General features: G+C 39.1%; 1 protein-coding gene across 1 annotated transcript; it reads left to right on the plus strand.

The window, feature by feature from the left end:
• Positions 1-1,610: 1,610 nt before the first annotated feature.
• Positions 1,611-14,866, plus strand: SHD (Src homology 2 domain containing transforming protein D). Its single transcript, XM_053461752.1, has 7 exons — positions 1,611-1,708; positions 2,226-2,572; positions 7,927-8,047; positions 10,111-10,272; positions 12,951-13,155; positions 13,234-13,347; positions 14,587-14,866. The coding sequence occupies exons 2-7, from the start codon at positions 2,270-2,272 to the stop codon at positions 14,759-14,761; spliced, it is 1,080 nt and encodes a 359-aa protein (XP_053317727.1). The 5' UTR covers positions 1,611-1,708; positions 2,226-2,269; the 3' UTR covers positions 14,762-14,866.
• The last annotated feature ends 8,042 nt before the right edge of the window (positions 14,867-22,908 follow it).

Here is a 22,908-nt window from a genome sequence, read left to right on the forward strand (position 1 = left end):
TTATGATTAGACAAGCAAGGAATATATTATAATTTAGTCAAGCTTCTGTTGCAAGCACCAAGTACACTACACCCCTCCCCTTTCTAATTTGTTTTCTCTGTGGCAGTACACTGTTCCACATACTGACCCCCCTTCTCCCCTCTCCTTACTCCCTTCTCCCACCTCATAGTCTTTGCTTCTGCAGAGAGAGACCAGAGGAGATCAGAAAATGGCTGGAGAAGGTAAGTGAGCAGGTGGGTGGGGGCAGATACAAGGCAGAGACAGGACTGAGGGACAGAGAGAGGGGGGGATTTTTTTTAGGCAACAAGCTTTGTTTGCAAATTTAAAAGAAAAACCACCTGTTTCAGAAAGTACAGTGTTCTGTAGCCCTAAAAAAAATACAATCATGTTTAAAGAAACAGTACATGTATTCATAAATTATGTTGCATGAATAAAATACCTTGTAAAGCCCTGCCCCTTACCACACCTCCTAAAAGAAATGTCACTCTTTGCTCATTTGGGATAGTTGTCCCTTTAACTAAAGCTTTTCCATCATATTTTATGATTTATTAATTAATCTCATGTTAGTTTTTAGTGAAATTAGTGAATTTTTAGATACTGTACAATGCAAGCATCATCCATAAACCATATTTGTACAGCCGTACCAAAAACAATTATTTTGATCCTCAACAATAATTTAAACCTGCAGATATTTGCATCAGACAGAAAGGATTTACCAATTAGCTTTACTTTATGTGGCTCAATATAGCAATTATCTTGACTGCAATCAAAGTTAAGGGGGATGGGGTTGGCTGTGAAAGAATCGACTGCATATGGGTAGGGGGGTGATTTAGTTGAATGTATTCAACTAAACCACAGCAGAATAGAAAGCGAACACACAGCTACCATATGTATTAAAGTGCATTTGTCCTTTTAATGTAAAAATTTAAATTTAGACTCGTGGAGAATCTGTTCTGAAGTTTTTTGATATATATCAAGAAAAGTATAGAAAACACTGATTTTTCTCCAAGTGTTCTCTATCATTCCCCTCTTCCTTTTTGACACCTGACACCTCCCCTCTAGCATCTGTTGGATAGATTTCTAGTAACAGCAGCTGCGTCTGCTCTTTTATTCAGATATTGATGTCTCCATTGTCCCTCTGTGCAAACATCACAAGTACCCTCCCCCACCACCTTCTTTTTATAACAGTCATTCTATACAACTTTAGTGGGACACGGATTCATGTGCAGTGAACACACAATCCTGCGCTCAAGGTTTGTGCTTTTCTGGATGAAGACAATTGGAATATGGCTTGCTTAATCTTTTAGAGATGTTCCGTGCCTTTTGGAACTGAATATTCATACTAAATTGTGTGTCTACTATCGCTACACTCATCTTTTGTTTGTTCTAGACAATACATGTCATTGGAATTGGCTACCGTTTCCACCCTTTGAACAGATGTCAGGGTGGAACTGAATCTCTCCTCCTAGTCTCTTGCTCGCTGGACTTGGTACCCATACCTGATTTTAAAGGGTTTACGAATAAAAATTCTAGATTCACTATATTTCTTATTACCCACGTCATCCCTGATCAGGAAATACAACTTGGTTCTCAATGTGTTTCGAGTATTGTTTGTATTGTCATCGTGCAAGTTCTGAAAGTTTAATCTGAAATGCAACTGTGTCAACACAGAAGAAGAGGACACTTAATTTGGAAGCAAATTTTCTGGGTAAGTCTGTTTTTGTTGTATCCCTGTGTAGACTATTCACATCTTAAAACAACTTAGCTATCCAAATCTCTTTCCCTTGGTTTTTCTTTGTTGCCCAATTCCATCCTATTCTTGTTTAGATCCTTCATTCTGTTTTTGCAATGTTTCTTCTTTTTTCTGTAAGAGCTTCTTAAAGTAATGTAGTTTTGTTATATATATATATATATATATATATATATATATATATACTGCCATTTAAAATATTGGGGTCACTTAGCCATCTTCATGCAAAACAAGAGCATTTGTTCTAGCTGTGCTAGCATAATTGCTTATGGTTTCCTAGGGCCTTTTAACATTAAACTTAATATTGCTAAGTTACCCCATACAGCTGTAGTGTGATATATATATGTATCTATCTATATATATATATATATATATATATACATATATATGTATACAGTATGTGTATATGTATATATACAATAGTGATCTTACAGTCTAGAGGATTGTGGATTGACACACACCATGTATTTTTTAGGTTAAGAAGAAACTGTAACCAGGCGTATTAAATCCAAAACTTCCATGGCAAAGTGGTTTAAAGAGTACCTCAGTTTTTGGAATAGGAGGACCCCACCACAACCTCCTAAACCAGATTACACTGAAAGTGAAATTGTACGTGCATACAGAGAACAGAAGAGCCTGGATTTTGAAGATCCATATGAGGAAAAACACAATGAGTCTGTATTTCATGAATCCATAGCTGTAACTGATAGGCTTCAAGGGACCACCATGTCTCAAAGACAGCGTCTTATAAAGGTGGAGCAGACAGAAAATGACCGGCACAGGCACACTGGACAGGCAGAGGATGGTGACATGACTAGTGAGGTCAGTAATGGATGCAATGGTTCAAGAGAGGAAAATGTTTTTAAAAGTTCTTAGGCCAAACTTATTATTTTGATACTGAGTATCAGAAGTTGATAGGAGTAAGTATGTTGCTTATAATGTGACCAGATCAATTTGAACATTTGGATATCCATTTTTAAAACGCCATTGAATTTGATGATGCCATAAAATATAACCATATTTAATTGATTTGACAATTAGATAACTTTTTTATTTTATGTTTTTTTGAAAGATGAGCGTTGGTACCGTGTTAGCCATAGAATTAAGGAGACAAGTGGAGTTTGAATGATAGCTTTATTGGCTAACTGAGTAAATATAGATTGCAAGCTTTCAAGACCTCTCAGGCATGTTATACAACTATGTAAAAGACCTCTCTTTAAGTAGCAGTCAAATAACATGGTTAAGAATGGGAAGCAGATAACATCAAAAAGTCTAAGGCAAGGTTCTTATTTTGAACAGTCCCATTAATATAGCCAGTCTGATGTCTCTGATAAATTTTGGCAAAAATGTTCTCCCACTGGTGTCTCTGCTCTCTTGTTGTTGATGTTGAATCTGTGTGAATTAAACCTTTTATGCAATAGCTGGCCTGTTTCACCCACATAGTGGGCTGTTGGACACTTTGCACACATAAGGTAAACCACATTAGAAGATTTGCAGGAGAAGGCACCATTGATCTCATGGTGTGTATTTGAATTTGGTATAGGCACCATGTCCACAGTGTGGATGCGTGTGCATGTTTTACACCTTCCTTGTAGGCAGGGGAAAGTGCCATTTTTGTGGACTTGTTCAGGGCACTCCTGGTTATCAGTTGTTTAAGATTGAGGGACTGTCTGAAGGAAAGTAGGGGAGGCTGTGGAAAAATTTCCCTGAGTCTGTCATCGGTGTGCAGTGTTGCTTGAAGTTCTTTAGATATTTTGCGTAGAGCTTCTACTTGGGGGTGGTAAGTGACCACCAGCGGCACACGGGTTCCAGTACGATGTTCTTTGTACTTTAGTAATTTTTTTCTGGGAATGTTGGTGGCTTTCTGTATCTGGTTGTCAATTATCCTGGCATTGTAGTCCTGGTTCATAAAGTCTCCCCTTAGTTTCTGGAGCTGTTTGTCACGATCTGCTGTATCAGAACAGATGCGGTTGTTTTTTTGTATGTTTAGGGTGGAAGCTGTTTTTTGTAAGGTAAGTTGGTCTGTCTGTTGGTTTGTTATACAGGGATGTGTGGATGGAATTGTTCCTAATGCTGATGGTGGTGTCCAGGAAGTTTATTTCTGTTGGTGAGTGGCTGATTGTGAGGTTGAAGTTGGGGTGGAAGGCGTAGTAGTTCTCGTGGAAAGTGAGAAGTTGCTCTTTGCTGCCTGTCCAGATGATTAGAATATCACCTATATAGCGAAGGTACACCACGGGTTTTGTTTGGCAGGTGGATATAAAATCTTCTTCTAATTTTGACATAAAAAGGTTGGCGTATTGTGGCGCCATTCGAGTACCCATCGCAGTCCCAGTTTTCTGGATGTAGAGGTCCTGTCCAAACCTGAAATAGTTGTGGTTAAGTATAAATTGAATAAGCTGTGTAACTGATTCAGTGTCCAGGTTGTGTCGGTTGTGTCGGTTCAAGTATTCCTGGCATGCTGCTATGCCATCTCTGTGTGGGATGTTAGTGTATAGGGATTCAACATCCATGGTGGCCAGGAGAGTGTTCTGTGGGAGTGGGCCCAGGTCAGCCAGTTTGTTTAAGAGGTCTGTGGTGTCCTGAACGAAGCTGGGTGTTTGTTGTACTAGTGGTTGCAGGGTGTTTTCTATCCAGCCAGATATATTCTTTGTCAGTGTACCAATTCCTGAGATGATGGGTCTGCCTGGGTTGCCTTCTTTGTGTATTTTGGGTAGCATGTAGAAGGAGCCCAGTTTTGGATCTTCAGGTATTAGGAGTTTTAGCTGGTCTTTAATGGTGTATGGCAGTTTTTGTATTTTCCTATTGAGCTGTTTAGCAAATTCCTTGGTGGGATCATCCTGTAGCTTCACATGGTGCCTTTCATCTGAGAGTTGTCTATTTGCCTCATGTATATAGTCAGTGGTGTTCATAATGACAACAGCACCCCCCTTGTCCGCTGGTTTAATAATAATATCCTGGTTGTCCTTCAGGGATTGAATGGCTTTATGTTCTTTGTGTGTCAGTTTGGTTGTTGGTTCACCCCGTTTCTCCAGTATTTCCACAGTGGCTCTGTTTCTGAAGCTCTCTATGTACCTGTCCAGTGTAGGGTTTCTGCCTGGTTTTGGGCTCCAAGTGGATCTTTTTGTGGGAACCTGGGTACTGTAATGTTGCTCTGTGGTGTTGGTGTCCTCTCTATCATGTCCTCTTGAGTCTTCTGAAGTATTCCTCCATGTCGCTGCATAGTGTAACCTTGTCCATAGGTTTAGTGAGACAGAATGACAGGCCTTTGGAGAGAACAGATAGTTCTTCTCTGCTCGGTCTGTGTGTTGAGAGGTTCACAATGCAGTTTTCAAGTCATATTATTTATGTAGCAGCATAGACTGTGTCTGTTTTCTATCACCGATTCCCAAGCATGCCTCTATCCAAAGGTTTCCTATTACAGTATATCAGGGATCTGTGCACTATTGCCTTTTTAGTATTTGACAAAATAGAACACAATAAAACAAGTGCTAAATACCACACGAATGATACGCTGTTAAATATAAATCCTCCAAAATTATTCATATAAAACTAGAACTCTGACAACTGCATTTTTCTCTACAGCAACATTACCTTTTCTTCTTTTTTCACAAACAAAAAACAATGGGAATAATAATGAAATTTTGGTTGTTGTACATTGAAGACTGGGTTAGAAACCAATGATCCAGCTAACAGTCCAAAACAAACTTTTCAAACTTTGTTACAGAATCACTTTTTATAAAATTTAACTGATGCCACATTATTAAATTATGTGATTGTAATTGCAATGTGTTTATGAATTCCATACAATTACTAGGGGAGGTTTGGGCCTTATGTTATTCTTTGTTGCTTAATTGATTTTGCATTTCTACAACTATATCATGTGATATATGGTTTGACCTTAATTGGTAATTTATGAGTAACTTAACTTGTCCTGAATTTTTTTTCTTTCTTGGCAAAGTGTTAGTTATTTATAAAGATGTTGGTTAAATATAAGTGTAAAAAAACAATGAAGATTGGCCTCCTAAAGACGGAATTGTGTCCAAAGCTGCATCAGTTAAAGGTGTCTCATGAGCGTGTCTCATTTATTTTAATTATTCCAAGAAAGCTGTTAGTTACTGGAATGCACATCAATGATTTTATTAAACTACCTGAGGAAGAGACCTAACAACTTGGTCTCGAAAGCTCGCTATTAAACTCTCAGTTAGCCAATAAATGGTGTCATTTTAACTATACTTTTCTCCCATTTAACAACCTGGACATTGACTGGAATGCTGGAATACGTAGCTCAGCAAATCGGAGCAAGTTTATGACCCTGCTAAATAACGGCACAAATGAGATACCAGAGAATAACTAATATCGTAGAAGTTTTGTCAAATATTTAAGTAAGGGAGCATTTGGGGACTACCGACAATAACATGGTAAAATTTAAGATGAATTCAGAAAAGCAGATTAGTAGAGGCTCCGGTAAAATGCTGATTTTTGTGAAAGGCCAACTTCAGCATGCTAAGGACATTCCTAGAGCTCATTGACGGAGATTAACTGTTCTCAGGGGGAGAAAAACACAGAAGTGGTGGGTTTTTTTATACGTAACATTAAATGGACAACTCAAGGGGAGTTATCACAAATAATAATGCATTGTAAAGTACTTTCAGAGTACTTTAATATGCATTCTTGAAAAGGTTTTCTTAAAAATACTTTCCTTGGGGAGAAGCTTAAGGAATGAACCTTACCACTTTTTGGCTGCTTGAAGCTGGCAATTAGTGGCAGGAAAGTACGTTGAAATCTCTTTTCCACTCATAAGCATGGGGGTCTTGTAAGACTCCCTCTGTGACATTTGCAGAGATACATTGAAGCATTGGCATATCACATGCCAGAGATGTGCTCAACACATCTCTTGCATGGCAAAAAGCCAGGGGGTGGCAGAAGGGGCAAATGCATAATCCCATTCTGCAAAATCCCTTAATGCATTTGCAATGTGAACATCACAAAATACAGAACAATCATTTCAATCCATAACCATAATTTGAACATGCATATATGTGCATCAGGTAGACTAGATTTACCAATCACTTTGTGTAGCTGCTTATAGGAGTTATTTCCAACCCAAGTTAAGTAAGTTGGAGAGCTGGGATGTAAACACATATGGGGGATTCTGCTGAATGAATTTCCAAGGGGGATCACACAAAAATATAAAGGGATCACTCAGCTATCATATATGTTAAAGTGTTCCATTAATAATCACAAAAAAATGAAAGAAAGAAACTGTTTGTCCATCAGAATAATTGCTACCAATAGAAGGGATCAAAATCTTAGCCTGGTAATCAGACCCGTGAGCTGGATATCGCTTTCTGTGAATAGTTGAGTAAATAATGATCAGGGTGTTTCAGTGAATGTGATTTATTTAGATTTTGCTAAAGCATTTGATACAGTTCCGCATAAAAGGTTAGTGTACTAATCAAAGGAGAGGCTTAGGCAACATACTACTGCTAATTGGATTTAAAACTTGTTCCAAGATGTTCTACCTTGAGGGTTCCATCCTAGGTCCACATCTATTAAATGTGTTTATGATCTTGTAGTGAGAATTAAAAGGCACTTCTCAGTATATGGAGAGCACAAAAAATAAAGGGTTTTATGAACTGGAAGGACTGGACAGATAAGATTTAACACTTTTAAATGACAAAAGATATGCAATTTGGGAAAAAATATTTTGCTTACTTTAGGGAAATCCTTAAACAAGAAGGGTTTATGAATAATTGTAGAAAATAGACTTAGCAACAGTGTTAAAAATCAGTCAGCCACTGCAAGGGACAGTTGTAAGATAATTGCAATGTATAAGAAGGAGTATTTACTCCTAAGCAAATATTATTTTGCCTTGTAATAAGTCAACGGTAAGACCTCACCTTGAATATGCCGCGCAGTTCTGGGCACTTGATGGGTTTTAAGCAAAATAAGAAAATACAGTGATATAAAGGCTAAGTAGCACATGCTGAATCATAGCTTATTGAGCGGAATCATATTGTCATTTTGGAGTCAGGAAGGAATTGTTCATATTTTTTAATCAGGGATTACTATGTTGAAATGCTACTATGTTACTATGATGTGATGTGGATAAGATTGAGCAGTGAATGCAATTGCAACTCTGTATTTATTGGTTTTCCACACCACCTTTGCTCCAGGTTGCAGTCAGCAATGAATATTCTGACCCTTTTGAAGTTAATAACACAGAGATTTCAAACCACAAAGAAACGGAAAACAAGAGTTACATGGGACCATACAAGAATTTGACACCGGTTGGAGGTATGTGGAATACATAGCATTCAATCTAAAATGTGCTTACTGCTTTGTTTCAAATTACCACATATCTAAACAGAACTTAATTATATATACTCTTGTGACCTAGCTGTGTTTATACACTGCTTACCATGAATTACCAGGACAGGGTCCTAAAACTGAAAACACCTTGCAAATTTCAATGATCAGGGCTGGCATATTGATTTATTTTTTAGAATTCGACAGATTGCTTAGAGAGTTATCAGAAAAGGTTTAAAAAGTTGAATTTATATCTTATGTCAGAGATTTACAAACATTTCTTCAGTGTTGCACTACTTTGTACAGAACCACAGTTAACCTGTCAGGATTCCACCCTACTAGCCCGGACCATGCAATATTTATTTGCTGTCATGTGTGTCTGTACACACTAGTGGCCGCTCTTCCCTCTCTGGAGCACCCGTTATTGATTGCTTGGGAGAGCTGAGCCTTATCACCTGAGTGGAACCCTGCCTATATAAACCTGCCCTGCCCTTCTGTCAGGGCTTTTGCATTAATGTGTTTGGACTGCTTTGCTCTGGCCCTGTACCTGACCCTGTGTTGTTCCTGCCGCCTGCCCTGCCAGTGGGCTTCCTGCCAAGAGACTTACCGCTTGTACTTATTGTTCCTGCCAACTTCTTCAATACAGTCCATTGCAAAGTATTCTGCCTGTGCCGTGTTTCTTTGCGCCTGTCCGTATCATCCCTCTACACGTCATGCATCGTGGGGTACAGACAGAACCCCCTGTATCCCCTGCGACTGGGCTCCTACCCGACCTGCTTACCTGGTTCGTGACATAACCCCTCCATGACAAAAGCTATTTTATAACAGAAAGACTCAAACATGTATGTTTAACCAATGGTTAAAGTCATAGTAAACCATATTCCTGTTAATAAATATTATTAGCACCAACATTTAAAAAGTAAAACAGTGAAATATGTTTGGCACCCCTCCTCCCCACCGCTTTTTATCAGAAAGCTAATAAATATTAGACCTGAATTTAAATCATGCTGAAACCAAACCAAATGAAAAGCAAGACCTTTCATCTAATACTTACCAACACACATGCACAAAACAATGAATAAAAATTACTGCTTAATCCTTTATAAATTGGGGCATGAACCTGTAACATCATATGCTCATGTGCACACATGCTAACACCATACACTAATACATGCTCTAACACTATATGCTAACATATGCACTCATGCTAATGCCATACTGTAACATATGGCGTTAGCGTGTATAGTGTTGTGTATGTTATTATTATTATTATTATCTTTTATTTATATAGCGCCAACAGTTTACGCAGCGCTTAATACAATACATAAATTCAAGGGATATGACAAGACAAGAATTGACAGACTAAGACAAACCGATACATTTGGTGGAGAGTCTGTCACAGGCAGAATACTTTGCAATGGACTGTATTGAAGAAGTTGGCAGGAACAATAGGGCTCTCTCCACCAAATGTATCGGTTTGTCTTAGTCTGTCAATTCTTGTCTTGTCATATCCCTTGAATTTATGTATTGTATTAAGCGCTGCGTAAACTGTTGGCGCTATATAAATAAAAGATAATAATAATAATAATAATAATAACATACACAACACTATACACGCTAACGCCACACTCTTATACCCATGCTCACACAGGCACTGGCTAACAATATACTTATCATGTACACATTGACTCTGGCACTAGACATTTACACACACTGAATCTGACACTACAGTACACACACTCACATATACTACTACCCCTCACTCCCCCCTCTCACCTTGTAGAGACCTGTCGCACTGCTGCTCATCTTCTGCCATAATGAATCCTGGGTCCCCCACAAAACCATATGGTGCCAGATTCAAGATGGTAGACCAGGCAAGTTTTTACCCCCTTGTCCTGCAAAACCCTGGTGGTTTGTGGTTCCCATGGTGACTGGGTGTCTGGGATTTGTCAAGCCTTCTCTTATGTAGTGTATTAGATAAGAGAACACTGGTTAGCACACAGTGAATACGGTTCATATTATTTAAACGTATTCACTGGTATCTCCCTCAGAAAAACAGAAGGCAGAATTGCTGTTATATCGCTGTCCTCATGAGAAGAAAAACTGGCCAACCTTCCATGACAGCTGGCAGCCTTCTGATGATGAGAGGCCTGCTGATGAATATGACCAGCCCTGGGAGTGGAAGAAGGAGAATATCAACAGAGCTTTTAAAGGTACAGCTAAAATATTCTTTAAGGATTAGTCCCATGGAAGAAATATTATTCTCTGTGAGCTTATGATGCTGCATACAGTACTGTAGGTTAGAATTGACAAATACCTGGTTTCATCTCATTTATTTTCATTAAACTAATGAAGCTCATTCCTCTATAGATTTTCATTAATCAGAGTTTCCAGTTGGATCGTTAACACTGATCAATTCTTTTGTTTACCACAGGCAGTAGGATATGGAGTCAGGGTGTTTAATAGACTAAGGGACAGAGCTGGAACACATACATATGACTGAAATGCAGCGGTCTGAAAGCATTATAATTGTTGGGTCCTTAGGAACACATTTGTCACATGAGATTTGGCTAATCATGTTTGCCTTCTAGATCTTGCATTAATTATTCTAAGGATTAAGGCACCGTATTCTATATCTGGCTCATAGTTCTCAACATTTGAAAAGAAATCCAGGCACACTTTTGCAGAACAGCTATTACTTGATAAATTACCACACCCACTGCCCCAAAGCTCCACCCACTTTATCAAACCCACATAATTAGCATAATTTAGCTTGGCCTATTTATTATTGTGCAGATTATATCACCAAGTTTCCACCAACACTACCATACATCCTTGGTATGCTGTTAATGCATTTGCAGCACAGCATCTATCTCAGGCAGGTGAATTTTGTTACCTTTACAGGGGTTATTTTCAGGAAAGTATATAAATAAATAATAACAAGGAAATTAATGACATTAGAGCTGCAGAGAATTAAAAATAGTAAACCCAGTGATTTATTCACACTTTGTGCTGATCGAGGCTTGAGCAAGTGTTTTGCATGAGCTTAGTGGGACATTCTACTCTCTAGAGCACTCTAGAGGTTGTGTACTACAAGCTGCATTATGCATGTGCAGTAGTTATAGCATAGCCCTCGTCAGTATGCAATTGGTCAGACAGATATGATACAGTGCAGCACATAGTGAACATAATTAAATAGTGAGTCTGACATATGCTATACAGCATAAATCCCATTACTATATATTCAGTCAGACACTGATGATTGTACTGCATAACTCCCATAATTATATATTGAGCCAGGCACTGAGGGTGATACAGCATAACTCCCATAATTACATACTGAGCCTGAAGGTGGTACAGTATAACTACCATCAATTTTTACTGAGCCTGACTGTGGTAAACCACAACTCATATCATTATATAGATCCAGACACAGATGGTTGTAATGCATAACTCCCATCATTATATATTGAGCCAGACAATGGCAGTGGTACAGCATAACTCTTATCATTACATTGCACAGATGGTAATACAGCATATTACTATATCATTATATAGGGATTCAGACAGACAGTGGTACAATATAAATGCTATAATTATATAACAAGCCAGACACAGACAGTGGTACAGCAAAACCTTTGCCACTAGATACTGAGCAAAGCACTGATGGTGGTTCACCATAACTCCCATCACTATATACTGAGCCAGGTATTGATGGTGGTACAACTGCCGGGCTCATCATAACTCAGCCCTTACTGGATGTTGGAGTCCAGGGCGCAGGAGTGTAAGAACGCACACAGTGATAGACACACACTTCACAAATGAGACAAAAGCTGAATGTTTGAATATAGGTATATTAAAGCAGATACATCTCACCATAAGCAGCAGAGTAGGAGGCATATCAAATTTACAGACTGCTGGGGAGTACAAAGTTAGAATAGTCCAGGTAAGAATCCAAAAGGGTTTTGGACGCATAGCAAACAAAAGGGGTAAATCCAATAGGCAGTCCAGGTCAAAAAGGTAACAGGCTGGCCAACGGGTAAATCCAATAGGCATAATTCCCATCTTCCATCATCATTTTTGTTTGCATTTCATTGCTTTTTACCTCTCACCCACTCTCTCTTACTCCAGCTTTCACACTCTCATGCTTTCACTCTCTAAATATCTCCCTTCCTTTTGTGAATGCCACTTCAGCATTCCTATGTCCTTTCCTGTTTCTTTACTTCTTCTATTGCCTTTCTTCTTCTGTCTTCTTTCTTAATCCACTTCTCTCTGGTATTAGCTGCATTAACTAGGCCTTCTGAAGCATTTTTGCAAAAGGGCGGAGCCTCCAACCACACCCCCTCAGATTCCCGGAGAAAGAGATGGGCAGAAACCTTTCTCTGTGAATCCATCTGCAATATTCTGGGTTTTGAAAAATGCTGGAGCCAAGGCACACACCATGTAGACAGCTTCTTTCCTGTTTCTCCCATTGGGGTAGAGGGTGTGCACAAAGGCACTGTCCTTTTACGAAAGCACTCCAAAATTGAGCTCATACCGAGGATAAGCGGACACAGAAAGTAGACAGAAGAAAGCAGAGAAGAAGCGGCACTGGGGGAAACAAGACAAGGACACAGAAGCAGTTAGCCAAGAAGGTAGAGAGACTCAGCCAGCACAGATCTCACACCTTGCTCTGCTAATTTCCTGGGACAGTTAGCAACTTTGTTGGCTCTAGACAGCTGCCCATTTTGCCTTGTGGAAAACAAAGCCCTAATTGAAATAGAACTAACAGTTCATTAAATGAAAAAAAAATATGTGAAATTAGACATGCACATGCAAAAGCCCCATGACGTGACAGGGACATATCCAACAAAAATGTGGTCTTTTGTGTCACATGTATTTTTTCCTTTAGTGCAGTTTGAAGGGTCAAGTTGGAAAAACAATTCTCACAAATATAAAGATCTACAACCTAGTTCTTGGAGTCTCAACCCCCCACAACCTCACAGCCCATGTTTCAACCCAAAGTTTAAGGAAGAAAATGAGTCCATCTCACAAGATACAATACATTCCTTATTTGGAGAAAACCAGGACACCAAACTATCACTACAAAGAGAAGCGTGAGTATCAATACCACAGCTCAGAGTACAGTTGTGAGCTGGAAGTAATATATTTTATAGTTCTATCATATCTTGCAGATGGTACCATGGAGAAATAAGCCGAGAAGATGCTGAGAGGTTGCTATGTGAAACTGATTTGGGCAGCTTTTTATTGCGCACTGAAAACGATGGTGTCTGTTACCTCTCTGTGCGGTGGGTACAACAATATTACACTGCATACAAACAATACAGTAATAATAACAATATTACAGTATTATATAGAAGTAGTAATCAAACTGCACAGCAGAAATCATCTCTAAATATATATAAGAGCCTTCTCAGAAATTGTCAGACACACTGGATGGGGCATAAAGTGCATTAATACTGAATCTGTGCTGTAAGCCTTGTCCAGCATGTCTGATTATTCATGGATGCCAGATAGTTTTGTGTGCAGGGAGAAGGGCTGCTAGGCACTGTTTTGTCTGGGATGATGAGGTTCAGCCAGATAGTGTTGTGTGCTAGGGGTGGATGTCACATGGGTGAGGGGCTACTGAGTATTCTTGGGGGGAGAGAAGAGAAAATGAAGACGAGAGAAAGAAAGAGACGAGAATAGAAAAGAGAGATGAGGGAGGAAGATGAATAAGAGAGATAGAGGACAAAACAGGAGAGGGAGAGACATGACAGAAGAGAGGGAGATAAGTGGAAGAAGATAGAAAGGACAGAAAAGGAAGAAGAAAGAAGAGAAATAGATTAAGAAGGAGCGTGATGAGGAGAGACAGGATTTGTGTGGGACAAGAGGAGATAGCGGGAAGAGAGTAGAAGGTAGGGAAGGAACTAATTAGCCTTCATAGATTAATATTTATTATTTTATATTGTGGCATCATATTCTGGAGCAATGTATAATGGAATTTTGGTCACTAACCTCAATTCTCTACTGTAGTATTCAACATGCTGAAACACTTAATTTGCAAAAAATGTTTTAAAGGAGATGTGTCAGATACACAAAACATTACCTGAAATTACCTACTTTGTTAACTTTGTAAACATAGATCTATCATTTATTCTGAAGGCTTTATAACATAAAAATAACAGAACCTTTCAAGCAGCTTTTTGAGTTATCAAATGGCAATATTCAGTATAATATACTGAAATATTATTATGCATTATTTGACAGAATTAAAGTATTACTTATGGTAAGGGTTTAGAAATTTAATAGCGCAAGAAACAATGCTCCTAATGTTGCATTTCGTTAGAAAAAATATATAAATTTAGCAAACTATTTGGAGCAAGCACCTCAGTTTTAAATTGTACCTTTAGTTTAATAGTGCAACAGCGCCAAGTCATATACAACACAAATGCAGTGTTCCGTAATTGTTAACATTTATGTACTTCTGCTATACAAAAATAATAATTGTATATTGGTGTATGAAATTACATCTCTTTGTTTACTAGGGGTTGTGAAAGCATACTTCATGTCAATGTGGCATGTGTAGAAGATCGTTTTCAGCTTGGTGACATTGGCCCATCCTTTCCATGCATTCAGGATCTGATTCAATATTATCTCCAAAGCCCACTTTTTGTCCCTGGTGAAGGACAAGTGTCTCTCAAGTGTCCAGTGGAAAGGTGACAGCAAGGTGATATCTGTACTGAGTGACTTTTTCAGTGACCTGCGACATGCTTTTTATTATTCTATTTAATATCTCATCTTTGTTTTAAGTTGGGGAAATAGAATTATTTTCAAAAAAATGAGTGGAGATCCCTAGGACACTCTATTAACCGAAGAGTGTTTCACCGCTTTACCCACCCTATGGGGTCCCTCCGCCCATTGTGAATGCTTTGTGACGAGGTTTATTAATATTTAATGGGAGAAGGGTCACCAATACATTTTTGTGATATATATGTTCATATATAGAACTTACATTTCCCTTTATTTTTCATCTACATGCTTTTATTGTAAATGTAACCAGATACTGTACTAAAATGAATAAAAATATTGCTAAAAAAGATAAACACCTGGCTGCAGGGCACTTCAGCCTCTGCACCACCTGCATTATCAATTTCCCTAGGCATCCAAGGCCATAACTAAATGACCCACCATACCCAGAATAAATTGTGTTTTGTTATGCCCTGCCAGGCCGCTGAATCCACTTCAGGATTGCATTTGTGAAAGTGACGGTAACAATAGCCTGTTGTATATTTTAACCCACCGTCCCATCCCATCATAGGCTTTGCAGCATTTGCAGCCCCTGCCAATTAATGTGAAGGTGCTATTGCATAGGCTTCCTGATGGTCATTTGCAGGCCCTGGTTCATCTGTTCATTTTTTCCCTTTTATTTCCCCTGCATATTTCCAAAATTCCAAAGTTGTTCTATAGATAAAGAGAGTGTATGTTTACTTGATGTATCTACATACAACACTGACATATACAGAGTAATGAACAAAATGCTGGTTGTTAGCACTTTCTGGGAAATGTCCTCCAAAATTTTACATTTTTATTATCTTTTATTTATATACTGCCAACAATTTAAGCAGCGCTTTTTACAATACATACATGCACGTGCCCCTTATTAGAAACATTTGTAAACAATACAGTGTCGCCCTGCCGCGCCACCCATAGGTATGCTCTATCCCTCCAGCAAGCCCTACCATACCATCATACCATAAACCAGTGGTGTTTTTTTATAGCATGCAGAAAAAAACAATTTCCAAAAATAGCAAAAATATATCCATGCCATTACATCTGTAGAAATGTATACATTTGGAAAGAGACATCATAAAACAACCAACCTGTTTAGGATTTCTCCCTTCCCACATTTGACTTGATCTTCTCTCATATCTCAAACACCAAAGTGCCTGAAATGAAAAGGAAACAAAGTAAGTGTTCATAGCTACAATTATCACATTAAAATTAGACTTTTACATTTATAAAAATCCAGGGGAAAAAAAATAATAAATGGCAGAGCTTCAAAATTCCAGCAACAGATCTAAAGACTGCAGATCAACATATATGAAAGCTGTAATGTATTTGTTGACATGACATCTTAAAATCCAGGCCTTTAACAATAATTATTTAAATTAATAATTTTGTTTTGTTCTTTTCCAATTTAATCCTATTCATAGTAAATCTCTAACAGCGGGAAGGGCAATTCAACCCATGATTCTCCAAAAATGTCCTCCAATAGATGGGGTTTTTACTCTTCTGCATGCTGAAGAATGATTCTTAATTCACATGTAAACTATTTTTTGATATTTAATAAAAACAATGATTGAGCAAAATGCATTTTGTGTTTTTATTTTCTTTTATTTGCCAACCTGGCCCCAGTTATGCACTTTTGCCCCCAGATATGCCTCACACCCCCTATATGCCACTCTGCCCCTAGATATGCCTTATACCCCCTTATTTGCCACTGCACCCAAGATATGCCTTATACCCACTATTTGCCACTCTGCCTCCCTGATGTGCCTTATACCCCCAGATTTATTTTTTATCCCTATATGCCACCTGCCCCCCTGATATGCCTTATACCCCCCTATATGCCACTCTGCCTTCCTGATATGCCACTCTGCCCCTCAGATATGCCTTATACCCCCTATTTGCCACTTTGCCTCCCTGATATGCCACTCTGCCCTCCCCAGGCTTACCAATGCCCAGACATGTTCCCAGTGCTTCACACTCCTCTGGCTTCTATGACTGAGCACCGGAAGTTCATGACATGCCGGTGCTCCGTCACAGAAGCCCCAGCGGAAGTGCCGGGCAGCAGCGGAGGTTGTCTGCTCACATCCAGCGGCTGCCAGAGAGGAGGATCCAGGTCCCCTGCAGAGCTGCTGGGGATCTGGATCTTAGTCTTGTAGTCAGACCTTTATTTGAGGTCTGATTATAAGCCGACATTGAATATAAGGCAAGGGGTATTTTTCAGCGCTCCCACCACAGGACTTCAACAAGGTAAGTGAACTTCAATGGGGGAGAGGGTAGATAATTAGAAAGGGGGAGAGGGGGTAGATAATTAGGCGGGGGTAGATTGTTAGGAGGGGTAGATAGGGAGACAGGAGTAAATAGGGAGAAAGGAGTGAGAAGGGGTAGATAGGGCAGAATGGAGTGATAGGGGAGAGGGGGTAGATAGGAGAGAGGGGGTAGATAGGGGAGACTGAAGAATGACTCTTCGTGAGTCCAGAGGCAGCTCCATCTTTAAACCATCGATACAATGTTTACTATTAAATAAAAAAGTTTGTTATCATAATTGTTGCTGTCTATGAGTAATTCTTTCAAAATACTATCATCTTTAGTTAAAATAGTATTATTCCAAAAAGTCATTGAAATTTGGTGTTACTGTGAAATAGACATCAAATGTTTTAGTTATTTATTGTAAAAACACATTTAACTAATTTAACACATCTATTAAAACTAAAGCAAACACAGTCGTTAGCTGAATGTGTTCAATGACAATAGCAAAAGGAACACCTTTGTCAGCAACTTTCTGTGTGACACAGATCCAGACGGGTATTGACAATGCCGGCACCGGTACTATTGTTCTTGTCTCGTTTACCATTAGTCGGAGAACTCGCTGCAGAAATTCTCTCCCAGTAAAACAGTACAAGAAGAAAAAAAAAGTAACGTCTACCAGGGTATCGATTATCCCAACAGTGAGGAGGCTCCAGAATAAATAAATATGTTAAAAAGATAGTTCTTGAATATGCCAGGTGGCTAGTCAGATGAACAGGGGTTAAATTCCAGAGCAGGTAGTCAGGCGGACCGAGTCATACACAGGACGGAAACAAATTCGAATCGCTGAGCAAAAGGAAGGTCAGGAACGCCAAGGGTCGGGAACATGCTGAACAACACTGCAGTCAACTTAATATCAAAGCGAGAACCACGCCAGGGTAAAGAGACTGGAACTTCCAGATTTTTTAATCCTGCGCCGGCTGAAGCCACGCTCCTCCAGCAGGGGAAGATCTCGTGAGAGAGGATCCCCTGCCCGCCACTCTCCCCTTACCCCTGACGCAAGGTATGTCTAGCAGGAACCCGGGAGCCAGGACACATTACATGAAGTGGGCGGTTGACCATCCCTGTTTAAATCCACTCACTGTAATATGTCCCACCAATTCTGCTGGGACACTATTCCATTTATCTACTACCCTATCCGTAAAGTAGAACATCCTTACTGTGATGGAGCTCCACCGTAGATGTTTTCCTTGCCACTGAAAGCTTAATTGCTCAAGTGATTAACCCTGTATATTCCCCCAAGCACTAGCCGAGACTTAGTGTAGGGGTAAAGCAGAACTCTCTTTATTGAGGACAACACACACACACACACCACACCACACACACACACACACCACACATATATATATATATATATATATATATATATATATACACACATACACATATATATATATATATATATATAAACACACATACACATACACATACACATATATACAGCAAACATGATGGGATTATACCTTTAATCCTATCACCCACCAGACAGCCCAGCGCCACCATGCAGTTTTATGGCCAGCAATGCGCACCCGACAAAGAGTCACTATTTCTGCGTGATCCAGAGAGAGTGGTGTCAATCCCGGGATACCGTTGGAGAGCTCAGGGTCCGAAGATTCGTTGATCCAAAAAGCAATGTGATCCGAAGTTGGTACCCTGAGCGACAGCATTTTAAAAATCCCTGGGAATAGTCCATGCGGTAGCCAGGCCAGAGTTCCATAGCCGCTGCTGGGTAAACCCCAGTCCTAGAAATTGGTAATTAAACCACGGTTCCCAAATGAGCTCCCTCTCTGTAACCACCACCGAGTGTTGCCCACAAGCTTAATGTACCCTCAAAAGAACTACTTGGTGGGGCAAAGGGCGTCCGTAGAAAGGACGCCCCCAAAGAAAGGACTGGGCAAGCAGGTAAGGAGTCTCCCCAGAAATCCAACAGTGCCCCCCTCCCACACTCAAAGATAAACCCAATGAGTCCTCAGCCTTAAAGGGTTAACGTGATTCTTACATTGCCCCTGAGCCTCTGTCCCTCTAGGTTTAGACTATGACCTGTTGTTCTAACATTGTTCTTCCTTTTAAATAAGCTTGCCTCTTCTACTTTGTTAATTCCCTTTTAAGTATTTAAATATAGTATAGTATAGTATTTATATATATAAAGATACTTTAGTCTTTCCTGATAATTTCTTGTAAACCACTAAATCTGCTATACAAGAGGGACCCTATGTACCAAGCAGGACCCCATCGAGGCCACCACCTCACCCGTTCATCCAATATTTAAAATGATTTTAAAAAAAGCTTTGGCTTATAGAGGGGTTAAAAGACATATCATGGGACAGAGTGGCATATAGGGGGTTAAATGGCATTTCTGGAGGCAGAGTGGCATAAAGGGGGTATAAGGCATTTCTGGAGGCAGAGTGGCATATAGGGGTTAAAGGCATATCAGGGAGGCATAGTGGCATAAAGGGGGTATAAGGCAAATCATGGGGCAGAGTGGCATATAGGAGGGTGTAAGGCATATCAGGGAGGCAGAGTGGCATATATGGGGGTATAAGGCATATCAGGGAGGCAGAGTGGCATAAAGGGGGTATAAGGCATTTCTAGGGTCAGAGTGGAATATAGGGGGTTAAAAGGCATATCATGGGGCAGAGTGGCATATATGGGGGTATAAGGCATATCAGGGAGGCAGAGTGGCATATATGGGGGTATAAGACATTTCAGGGAGGCAGAGTGACAAGCCTGGGGGCAGATGTGCATAACTGGGGGGGGGGCAGGTTGGCTTTTATTAAATATGTAAAAAAAACACTTTATATGAATTAATATTTACTAGTAAAACTTTTTTCCTTTAGGGTCGTCTTATATTCAGGCTTTTTCTTTTTTTCCTACAAGAATATTCAGATTTTGGGGGGTCATCTTATAATCGAGCAAATATGGTATGTGGGGCCCCACACGATCAAAGCCCAAAATGTTAATCCTTCAAAGTTCCTTACGTGTTAAAATTACCTTCTCCAAAGTTTCCCCGATTATTGAGCGCCCAACAACTACCATGCCCCAGATCCCCATTATTCCCAGGTGTTCTTCTGAAAAGTAAGGGGAAAAAAGGAAGCCCTTAATCTGCAGCAGTAAATTACAATGCCATGTAGTGTGTTCAAACATCACGTTTAATTTTTGTTGTATATCTTGAGATAATTTTTGTTGTATGTGTTGAGACTGTTTTAAAGTTTAATAAATGGTTGCCTAAGCCTTTTTGTGGAAAATGGCCTCCAATAAGGCAATTCTGAGCACAAAAATGAGTTTTACATATAGTAGCCTTATAGCAGGAGGTTCATAAATCCATTGAGGTACAACTGTCTTCTGTGCACCCATTAACCCTATGTCGACTAGTTTAGTACAGCATATTTGGATTGAAATTCTGATTCCAAGAATCGCCAAAGCTGGCATAACTGTAAAATTTGATAAGGTTAGTGGGTAAATATAAGTGGTGATTTCTCCCCCAAATAACTCAATCCCAGGGCAAGACCAAAAGGCAATGGTATGAATTTGGGACAATTAAAAGACAATTTGCTGATTAAAGATAATCTATGTGGTAAAATGTAGATCCTGTCAACTATACAGTAATGTAATCTCTACATGCATTGAGGTGGGCACAATTTTTATTCAGATCTGATGTCACATTTATGGTATCTTCACAGGATAAGTTTCCCAATGTCCTAGTCCATTGAAGAGGCAACATTTATGTCTGAATATACCGTATATGCTCGCTTATAAGACGACCCTGATTATAAGACAACCCCCAATAAATATTAATTTAGGAAAAAAAATAAAAGCCTGAATATGAGACTACCCTATAAGAAAAAAAGTTTTACTAGTAAATATTAATTCACATGTAAACTTTTTTCATATTTAATAAAAACTATGATTGAGGGAAATGCATTTTTTGTTTTTATTTCCTTTTATTTGCCAACATGCCCCGTTATGCACACCTGCCCCCAGATATGCCTTGTACCCCCTTATATGCCACTCTTCCCCCCTAAATGCCTTATACCCCCTATATGCTACTCTGCCCCAGATATGCCTGATATGCCACTCTGCCTCTGCCCCCCTGAAACCAACAACAGCAATTGCAGAAGGAGATGCGCGTGGTAGTAAGTCGCAAGAGGCAGGGTAGCTGTGCAAAGTATTCAGCCGCAGGGGGCAGGGTAGCCAAGTGTGGTAGTCAGCAGGCGGCAGGGAACAAATGAAAACACTTGGAGAAATAAATAACAAGAGCTTTTGCAAAGTGTTGGCCATATAGAAATACATTAAGGACAATGATTCCATCTTAATTAGGTAAATAAAGAAAGTGGTGGAAAGGGTGCCACATCTCGGATACTATATATTTACCGGCATGAGAAAAGGAAAAACAATCATCTTTAGAAGTGATGGCTTAATGGCCAATTACATTGAAAAATATATCAAAACATCATAGTGCAACATCTCAAGAAAAGAAAACAGTCTGTGATGAGTGTTATAGAAAATGCCCACTCGCTTTTTCATGAGCACTAACTACTAATTTAGCAGAGGACCATCAGCTTTCTGTATACCCCTTGAAGCAATACTCAATTCCAACAAAAAATGTATAAGGAATATAGATCAGTGATACATATTTTGTTTCAGATAAAAGAACAACATGAGTCCTTACATATAAAACACCAATCAATGTCCCAAAATGAAGGTAACAATACATGACTGATCCTACTTTCCCTATATGAAAGCTTGGTAGTCTATCAGTGATTCCCATATATAAGAATTATGCCCAACTATGCATAAAAAAGGACAGATGTGTTATTTGGCATGTGCAGCCATGCTATTCCACCATAATCCCCATGTAAAATAATAATTATAGCCATATTTCCATCAGAAGAAGGTCCGATGTGTTCCTTGTGTAACCATGATATTGCACCCATAATCCCCATGTTGAAAAATGATAGCCATATTCTTATCAGAAAAAGGCCAGATATATGATTTAGCATGTGTAACCATGTTATTCCACGCATAATCCCCATATATGAAAATAATTATACCCATTTTCTTATAAGAAACACATCAAATATGTTACTGGGCATGTGTAACCATGATATTCCACCCGTAATCCCCATGTAAAAAAATATACTCACATTCTTATCAGAAACAGGTCAACTATGTCCCTTGGCATGTGTAACCACTCTATTCCTCCCATAATCCCCATGTAGAAAAAATATACCCACATTCTTGTACCCACATGGATGTGTAAGCATATTTCACCCATAATCCCCATGTAGAAAAACATTTATAGCCATTTTCTTAACAGAAATAGATCAAATATGTTATAAGGCACGTGCAATCATATCATTCTATCCATAATCCCTATGAAAAAATATAACCATACCTATTTTCTTATCTGAAACAAGTAAAATACATTACTAGGCATCTGTAACCATTATATTCCACCCATAATCCCCATGTAAAAAATATTATACCCATATTCTTATCAGAAACAGGTCAAATATGTTCCTTGGAATGTGTAACCATAATATTTCACCCATAATCCCCGTGTAAAAAAATGATTATATCCATTTTCTTATCAGAAACGGGTGAAATGTGTGCTTTGGGATGTGTAACCATGATATTCCACCCATAATCCCCATGTAAAAAATTATTATAACCATATTCTTATCAGAAACGGGTCAAATGTGTTCCTTGGCATGTGTAACCATAATATTCCACCCATAATCCCCATGTAAAAAAAAATTTTATACCTATATTCT

Source organism: Spea bombifrons, chromosome 1 (genome assembly GCF_027358695.1).
Source record: "Spea bombifrons isolate aSpeBom1 chromosome 1, aSpeBom1.2.pri, whole genome shotgun sequence".
NCBI classification, from domain to species: Eukaryota; Metazoa; Chordata; class Amphibia; order Anura; family Pelobatidae; genus Spea; species Spea bombifrons.

Bases quoted from the DNA above. Each gene is read 5' to 3' on its own strand.
- SHD (XM_053461752.1), top strand. From the start codon at position 2,270: ATGGCAAAGTGGTTTAAAGAGTACCTCAGTTTTTGGAATAGGAGGACC. The intron at 8,048-10,110 runs GTATGTGGAATA...TATCTCCCTCAG, and splicing joins GAATTTGACACCGGTTGGAG to AAAAACAGAAGGCAGAATTG. The intron at 10,273-12,950 runs GTACAGCTAAAA...TTTTTCCTTTAG, and splicing joins TATCAACAGAGCTTTTAAAG to TGCAGTTTGAAGGGTCAAGT.